Source organism: Geospiza fortis, unplaced genomic scaffold, assembly GCF_000277835.1.
Source record: "Geospiza fortis unplaced genomic scaffold, GeoFor_1.0 scaffold333, whole genome shotgun sequence".
Classification (NCBI taxonomy): domain Eukaryota; kingdom Metazoa; phylum Chordata; class Aves; order Passeriformes; family Thraupidae; genus Geospiza; species Geospiza fortis.
The window spans coordinates 4,623,201-4,632,470 of record NW_005054347.1 but is presented as its reverse complement, the minus strand read 5'-3'; the positions used below and the strand labels follow the sequence as shown (position 1 = coordinate 4,632,470).

The 9,270-nt window shown below is 41.8% G+C and overlaps 1 protein-coding gene across 1 annotated transcript in view; it reads left to right on the top strand.

Annotated features, from left to right (window-relative positions):
• Positions 1 to 9,270, top strand: part of TRABD2B (TraB domain containing 2B) — a 266,134-nt gene that overhangs the window by 239,786 nt on the left and 17,078 nt on the right. Inside the window, exon 5 of the mRNA XM_005423185.3 lies at positions 1,808 to 2,077. Coding sequence (XP_005423242.2) covers positions 1,808 to 2,077 — 270 coding nt within the window. The remainder of the gene's footprint in view (positions 1 to 1,807; positions 2,078 to 9,270) is intronic.

Below are 9,270 nucleotides of genomic sequence, written 5' to 3'. Positions count from 1 at the left end.
GAGTGCCTCTTCATTTACCTGAGTCAGGAGATGGCTTTGCTTCAGCCATAGCTCTGTGCCACAGCTGAGGAATTCTTAAATGCTTTGAAAAGCACCAAGAACTCTCAAAGGAAACTGCAGCACTGGGGAACATTCACCCTCAACATGAAACATGAAAGAAACTCTGAATGGGAAAAAAATTTAGAACCGACAGATCTATCTGTGGTATAAAATAGAGCATAGAGTGAGTATGAATGAGCTTGGAAAGGACTCACTGGGAGTCTGAATGATTGGGAAAAGAAGAAAAAAAAGAGGGATTTTCTTGTGTGTTTTAATAATAAAACCAACCATGAAGAATTCTAGAATTAGTTCTAGAAAACTCTTTTTTTTCCTTTATCTGTTGTATGATCTCTGGAAGCTTCATGAATGTTGGCTACAAGTGGCAAAGTTACTGTAGTATTTGCTAGTGAGTCTCATAGTAACAATAATTAATTATCGGTAGGTATTGGAAAGACTTTCGGATGAAACACAGTGCACTGGAAATAGAGGTGACCATCTAGACTGGTATTGTAACAGACTTCAAGAAAGTCAAAAAGGAAAAAAGCTTTCATTAGTAGTAGATGTGACTTTTTTGGAAGAGAACAAAATGTTCCATAAATGAAACATGTGGTTTCACTTGCGGCACATTTTGTACATTGTCACCAATGAAGTTTAGGATTTTTTATTACTTTTTCATTAAAATGTCTTACTGGTTTCACTCAGGAGGCAAAATTTTTCACGTGGCTTTAATTGTTTCTGTCATAAAAGTCATAGCATCCATGTAATAGAAATAGTTTTGCAGACCACAGCTTCATATTGCCTATTAATTCTCTCCCATTTTCTGTATGTACAACTCATTGGCCCATCCCAGGGACAGGAAAATTTCTTGCAATTAAGGCTCAATATGAACTTCTGCTGAAGTTAGCGGGGAAAAATAACTTTATGTCAGTCCTGGTTTATTAGTTTTTTGTTTCAGCTATCTTAGCTCACAATAAGTTCACATGGCTGCATACCAAAGGAGAGAGTTTATATTGACTTTCTTCTAAAATCAGTGAAACTCTAGAAGATGAAAATAAAAGGTCTTTTTCTGCATCATTCCAGTCATGTACACGAGGTGGTAATACTTCAGACAGGATTGAAGAGCTCTGGCAGGATTATTTCAAGGAGGCTTTGAAAAGGTCATTTACCCCTTTTTTCTTCATTACCTGCTGGAGTTCAGGTCTCACATATCCCATCCCCAGCTGCCAAGCTTCCATGCTTCTGTCATCAGCCTAGGCTTCCTTCTCCCCAGTCCTGACTGGATGAGGGGATATAATTCTTGTTGCAGTTAAAACAATGACTTATTTTCTACAGATGACATCCAAAACTGGGGGGGGGAGGGGAACAAAAAAGAAAATATAATGAGATAATTTATTAATTTAAGAACAACTTCTCTTCAGGTATCTGTTTTCCTCAAAGAGAGTAATTTGCCAGCTTGGAGCTAGTTTTGTCATTCAGCCTTCAGCCCAGCAGGGAAGGCAACCCCCAACACAGACTCTAAGGCCTCTAAGTCATTAAATGCCAGAAAACAGCAATGGAGTATCTGTTGCCTTTTCCCCATTTTTCAGTTAAGTGTTTATTTAAAAGCTTCCTATGAAATGGCACTGCTGTCTTTACTTGGTGCCCCAGAGCAAAGCCTTGTGCACCTTCTCAGCAGTCAGGGGCACCCACCAAGCGGTGCAGTCTTCTGCCTTCACCTTTGTTTGGCACCCTTCCTCCTTTACTCATATTTAAATGTTGTGTTTTGCAGTTCAAGGATGACAAAGACAAGCCCAGCCTTGGAGGGACTCTCAGTGACAGCCCTGCCCCCTGTCCAGCTTTCTGAGCAGGTCCCACTGGCAGCTCCTTCCCTGAAGCCACAGCAGATGAATGAAGAAGACAGCCTGTCTCCTCACCTCTTGCTGCCCGACAGCATCAGCCAGCTGGAGGAGTTTGGCAGGCAGAAGAAATGGCACAAGAAGCAGCACAAGCACCATCGCCAGAGGCAGTTCAATGACCTCTGGGTTCGGATAGAAGACAGGTGAGTCATGACTGCTCTGGTCCCTGTCCTCTTCCTGCTGGCTCCTAACTCAATGCTCTTTGCAGATCCCAGCTCTTGATGATTAGACCATAGGGAGGGTCAGACAAAGGCTAACTGGGAGACACAGGGAATTGAGATGATGTTTTTGTAGCCTAATGAAGAGCTAGGAGGAAAATAGGCGTGTTCATAGGCATGTTTGACCAAAAAGTAAAGAGGAAAAAAAAGAGTTAGTGCTTAAAATATTTAAAATACACAAAAACAAAGATCTGTCAAATTGAAAAACAGGAAAAGAACAACAATAGAAAATACTCTGTGCTTGTCCTTTTTCTTCCAATAATTCTTTTCCTATCTGTACCAGCAGTTTTCATCACAAAGGCTTGCCCATTTTCCAGCCATACAGAATATTCGTGAGAGTTCTTAAGATTTTGACAAATTTGACTTTCAACCTTCTTAACTCTGTTGTGGGGCTGAAATGTTTTAACATCTCAGACTGCACTGAAAATAGCAAACTGAAGCAAAATGAAGTACTTAACTAAATCCTCTATGTGACGAGAATGGCACTTTTCCATGACTATTCTAATCTTGGTCTGAGGTTAAAAACTCCCATTCAGTGTTTGAATAAGAGCCTTCATGTTTGACCAGGGCTTCTCAATGTGTGCTTTTAGGATTCTTGGGCAATTTATCACTTCTAAAGCTCTTGGTGCCTTTATCCAGGCCAAATCATGGGCAGATAAACAGCCACAATGTTTATTGATCTTCTAACAAGTAAAAGGAACTAAGTAATATGTTGGGAACTGGCTGCTCACCTACACATATAATAATTGTGTTTGAGCATTACGTATTCCCATTTTCATAGCACCTAAATTCCTTGAAAGTCTCTCAGAGATTTCTCCCTTTGCTAAGGAAAAAAACTTCACATATTTGTGTTTTCAGATTTCTATTATTATTACTATTATTTTTATTCATTCTTTTTAATGGAGCAGTTACCTCATTTTTTGTAGTTTATTGTTTTCTCAGGGTGAATGATGTAAGGGTTGCTATTAAGGTGGTGCATATTAATCTTAATGTAATAAGGCTGTTTCTGAGGTCACTGCCAGCCTTGTAAGAAAGATTCATGTATTTTCTTTTCAAAGTGTGTGTTCAGTGGTTGGATTCCCTCCACAGAGGATGTTTAAGCATGAACTCGGTGGCATTTGGTTTACTGTAGCTGATTGCCTCAAATACAAGGGACTTTTCTGTCCTTCTGCCTGGGGGCTGCTGACTTGTGGTGTCCCATGATGTCCCAGCATTTCACAAGGGTCTGTGGTCAAGTTCCTCATGTGTTGTACAAGTGAGGTGTTTAAATAGGTCTGGTGGGAGCCTGGCACACTTGGGCACAATCTTCCCAGCCCTATCCTATCTATCCAGAAAGGATATTGGATACTGGCAGTGAAATGTGCAGTTGGGAGCTTAAAGTGGTGCTTATGATTTTTGCGCATTTTGCTGGTTTTATTAAATGTTCCTAGGAATGGGATTTAAGAGGTAGTTCTGAAGGTTGGAGTTAAATTATTTGCTGTGTGCTCCTGTGAGATTTCACCTGAATCAAAGCCTTTTATCCCTCTATTTCCATTTCATAAGAGTGGAGATTGGGGTGAGGAAACACAAGTTTACGCTCCCACCACGCTGGTGATGAACCAGACACTGTGTGTTGCCTGCCTTGATGAAAGATCCCAGGGAGATATTAGTGGGAGATCACAGGCCTAGAAATGAGGAAAGGCTGGAAGAAGGGAAGCCTGCCTCAGTGCTTTCAGATGGTTTTAGCGCTTCTTCAGTTCTGGAGTAACTTCTGGTGTTTTCCTGGAAACAAAGCAAAACAAAACACAAAAAATACAAGTTCACTAAATCAGAGACTCACAACCAGCTCTGGTTTTCCCATAAATTGGATGGGGTCTCAACTTTCATAAACCAGCTGCTGCATATTGTGCTTTTGGCAGTTGGGTTTCATCAGCATTAATTGCAAGCTGGACCCTGCACAAAGCAATAAACAGTGAGTTCTCTCCAACTGGTTCCTTTCTGATTGGCAAGAAAAGAGCACAAATGTGTGTCTGTGACCAGACCTTGTATGGTGATCATTTTTGGGAGGAAACAAGCAGGGTGGCTGATCATACAGGCAATAGAGTGTTACCTGTGCAGGAGAGAAATGTGGACTTCTTTGCATTGCCTCATTAATGTTTCAGCAGTGAGATTTAGCACTCGTTTTTGAAGGGTAATTGGTGTACTAGGGAGTTCTTGCTTGGGCCTGTCCCAAAAATCCATTGTGCAGTTTCCTACACTTCAGTTGGAGTCCACCATGTTCTGTAAGGACTGAAGTCTCTGCATTTAGTATTAACTTGAGCTATGGCCCTGTATTTCCAAATGGCTGTTCTTCCAGTTCCCTAACTCACCAGTTGTCACCTGAAAACTTGAATTGTTCACCTTTGAGACAAAGTAGAGGGATTTAGGTCTTTGTTACGGTTTTTGGGGGAAAGCTGCATAAAGCTCATTGTTTCCATGCAAGGTCCCCAGGATTCAGCTGTTGGAGCTGCCTTTCAACCTGAAAAGTCAAAGAGAAATATGCAGGTGGAGGACAAATCCAGGCAAATTTAAACCAGGTTATTGATTCCTGTATGAACCTCATTGAACTGTGAAATGACTGTGGTTCATACAGCTCTTTTCCAAAGCTTTATTGACCATGGATTAGCGGACTTTATGAGCCATGAATTGCAGGGCTTTTATGGACTATGCATTTCTAGGCGATCTCATACACTTCCATGGAAATCTTAGGGTGTTTTCTTAAGCTACCAACACAGAAACAAAGGAAATGAACACAGGAGAACAATCTTAAAGGAACATCAAAGGTCTGACTCCAACCAATAAAAGTCAGGAAATCCATAATTAATGGTTCCACTAAGACTTCAGCTCTCACAGTCATTCGGGTCTGATCCAAGGTTATGGCTACAATCTGAAATGGCCTCGTGAAAAATGAGTCATCATTTAATGCCACACATCATTATTAGTATTTACTTTCAGTTGTACCTTGGAGATTGTCCTTTCCTTTTTGTTCTGTCTTCACAGCTGAGGCATTTGAGTTGGCACCCCTGGGTGGACAGTGTTTAGATTTGTGTGTTGGAGGCTTAGTACTGCTGTGGAGGATGAGAAAGCTTCTGCTCTGTCTCCTCCCTGTCTTTCACAGAGCTAAGATTTGCTGATCTCCTGGGTAATCGGCTGCACTGAAGGCTATTAAAAAATAAAAAATGCTGATGAAATGTGTGGTTTCCTCTCCCTTCTGCCTCCTTCCCCCAAAATCTAAACAAACTGAAAAAGTCCTGCCTGGCTGCAGTTTCTGTTTGAAATGGCTTGTCAAGAATCAAAATTGAATGGAGATTTCAAGTAGCAAGATTTTTTTCTTCAACTACTTGATTTTGCAGAAATGTGCCAATCTGAAGTCTGTCCTTGGGAGAAGTTTGAACTTAGACAAGATTCAAACTCTGGCTACCTCCCATTGCCAAAATCCAGCTGGGGCAGCAGGGAGGGGAGACAAAACCCTCAGGCTGCAAGGCTGAAGTTTGGCATACAGAGTATCATTGTTTCTGTTGACACTGTGTTAGGTAGGCTTCTCCATGTAATGTAAATAATTAATTACAGATCATTCACTGGCTTTTCATGGTGAGATGCTCAGTTAATTGCGAGAATAGGGAAATGCGGGTGAGGTTTCAGAGTGGTCAGTGAAGGGCAGGTCAGGATTGCACCTTTGCTGTAGCAGGCAAATGGTTCAAGACTGCCAACAAAACCAGTCCAGGAGAACACAGAACCTCTCCAGCTGCTGGGGGGAGTTATCCTGGGACCTAAGGCAAGGAAAGCTCCTGGGAAAAAGGAGGGAGGAGAGTTATTAACTGGGAGGGCATTACAGGAGGGGGTGAGGTTTGGAAGGAGCAATGGGAGCTAGGGGATGTGAAAGAGAGAAGTACAGTGGTGGGAAGAAGAAAAGTAGAAATTATATAATGGGCAAGTTAATTCTCATTGCCCAGGAAGAGATCTGGGTGAAGGTGGTGTTTGGAAAGAGGGTAAGGACACACGATTCAACAGGAAAGAAATTAAGGGCAAAGAAGAGAAAAAAAAAATTCTTGTCCCAGATGTGTAAGCTTAGCCCTGCAAAAGCTACCATTAATGGGAAATGAAATGAATTCTCCCTGTAAGTAGAAATGGCAGCTCTGTCTGATAGCCCAGTGCAGACTGTTCAACCCCAGATGAATGCAAAAACATCACAAATATCAATTTATTTTGGAAGAAGCAGTTGTTTTAGGGGGAAAAATGTATAGCAGCGATGGATGAAGGGAGACAATATGTAATAAACTACACTGAGTTTGCCTGTACAGAGTGAACCTTATCAGTTTGGATGGAATTTAAGCACTTAGCCTGTTATCCTTTCTTTCAAGACAATGCAGTGATGGAAAACAGAACTCTGTCAACTCAGACAAACTTTTAATTCCACTTAACTGCATCTGAAAGGTAAATTTCAGTAAATTAATCCAAATTGCTTCCTTTTCACAACACATGGTGCTGAAATACAGTACTTAACTTCATTAAAGAAAAGACTGCTTTTATTTAGAGGAGACCTAGACACCTTTGAAGTCTAACAGGTAAATTGTGGTCAGATGATTTCCCTCCATATGGTAGCTTTGAGCTTGAAATTTCTATCACTGGGGCCTTGTTTGTTTAAATTACCCTGTCTGCCTCCCTGGTCAGGACACTGCTGAGGGAGTGCCTCCTGATGCTCATGGGGAGGGGGATCACTCCTCCTCCAGCCTGTGCAGCCAAGGAAGCAGTGTCACCTTTGCATTTATTAACCCTGCGTTCAACCAGGGATGAGGACACAGCTTCAGGACTTCTCTATCTCACAGGGCATGGCATACAAATATCTACAGTCAGCAGAAGAACTTCAGGGTTTGTCAGTTTGGGTGCAAGAGCTTTCTGTGATATGGAATGGTTCCAAAACACCTCCTGGGCAAATGCTCTCTCTTGGTTCCTTTGTGGAAGCTGAACCTTTATATCTTGAAATGGCCTAAATTCTGCTCTTAGTTTGCCCAATTTTTTTGAGCCCTGGTGGATATACAGTGTCCAGGAGAGGACATTTTGGGCAGTTCAGCAGTGCATCAGTTGGTCTTTCTTTCTCCCAGCCCTGCCTGCCTCTCTTAGACGTGCCATCTTGTTTCTGTGAAGGCATCCTCTGCTCCTCCTGAGCAGAGAGCCAAGTGTAGGGGACACTGCGTTTTCCCCTCCTTAGCTTTTCCCTGTTTCCATTTGATCCCCCTTTAAGGTGAGCAGATGGCTCAGTGCTTCCTTTAAACAAGCACTGGCTCTGGCAGTTCTGTCATCATGCCCTTTGCACAGCCCCAGGTACATGAGCCCTCCAGTGAAAGTAAAATAGGAACATGGTGTAACTCAGCACAGTAAAAACAAGAGGTAAATCTCCTGACTGTAACAAATGATATGGTGATGACATATCCTCCCTCCCTAGATGGTTTTTATGGAGGCTTCTTGGATTATCAGGTCGGTCAGAGTGCACAGAATATATTAATTAAAGCTGTGGAACCTGGCCTCAGCACACAGCTCTCTAATGCATCTCTGTAACGACGGGAAGTCCTGACATTCATGTCCAAACCTGTAGCATCTCCGTGCTAATAGACCTTCCCTGTCAGCTGGCCGTGACTGATAACTTCTTTCCCCTTGTAAAGTCAAAGAGTTAATTTTTTATCCTCCAGATGGGGCTGAAAAGATGTGCAGCCTCACTTTTACCTGCTAAACACATGAAAAGATCCATGTGCTTTACTTTGTTCTGTTGTTCTTAATAATGTGCTGCCACTGTGGGATGACACAACACAGATAAAATTAGAGAAAAACAAGCAAATGCCTTACATGTTTACTTCCACTATTACTTGTCTCAGCTTCAGTATGACCAATTCATATGAAGCAGTATGCAAATGGTGTTTTAATGAAAGCTATAAATACCTGAAAGTAAAATCATTAAAGAACACAGAAGTCTTTTGGAAACATAATTTGTGTATAGATTTCAGTTTTGTTTCATTAAACTAAATTCTCTGTTGGTAATGCATTAGGTATTTTATTTTAGTGAAATTTAAATCCATCATGAATATTAAATCCATATTTCTGAAGGCGAACTAGTAACAAAATTGGAGCACACAAGTTAGGATTTTTGAACAATGAGGTATTTTTCAGCAATGGCTATCCAAGGGCACTTTCTGTTCTTTCCTCCTCAATGCTGATTAAGATTTAAAATGCAATGCAAGATGTTTTATGGAGCTTATGAAGAGCTTTCTTTTCCTTTCTTGTTTTCTACTTCTCATTTGAGCTGTGTTGAGTAAAGACAGTCTATAATATCTATTTATATCTGTCCCAGCTTGATGTATTTCTGACTGGGGCTGGACACAGCCCTACAACTGCTAACTTTGTTAAACTGCCTAAGATCTGTCTGATGCAGCACAAACAAAATGTTTTCTTAGGATTTCTTAGGATTCAAGAAGCAGCATTGTCTGAGTTTAGATGATCTCTTCCTCTGTGATCCCCCTTTGTTGTACTGTTTCTCACCCAGTGCGGCCTCGTTTCCTCATCCACTGCCAGGACTTCTACAACCTGTTAACTTTTCAGTTCCATCTTTCTCCATTTCCTGCTTAAATATTCTCTCTCTCCAGTGCTCTTTCTACCTGCCATTTTAAACTCTGGCTGCACATGCTCGTATGGGCCCTGGAGAAAGGATTAGGAAGGGGCCCCTCCTGCATCTCCATCTGCTGCACTCACCTCCACCTCTCTGAGCTCACTCTGTAGGAGGTGTGATCACACAAACACTGCACTTTGCTCTTCAGTCCATCCATGCCAGTTAAAGTGGGGTATTTTGGAGCCTGCAGCCTTCAGCAGAATCTCTGAGATGGGGACATGTGTCACTTGTATCTCGTATCTCCTTGTCACCTGACATTAATGCAGACTGCAGGAAGTGGGAGGCAGAGTTAGGCATCTTCTCCTTCATTTTGTGACCAGGAGGTGCATCTCCTCCACATGACTTCATCTTTGCTTTTCCTACCATTTTCATATAGGTGTATGTGTGTCCAACTGTACTGCAGACTGGACGGACAGCATGGAATCCATTCTTTGTTAAATTC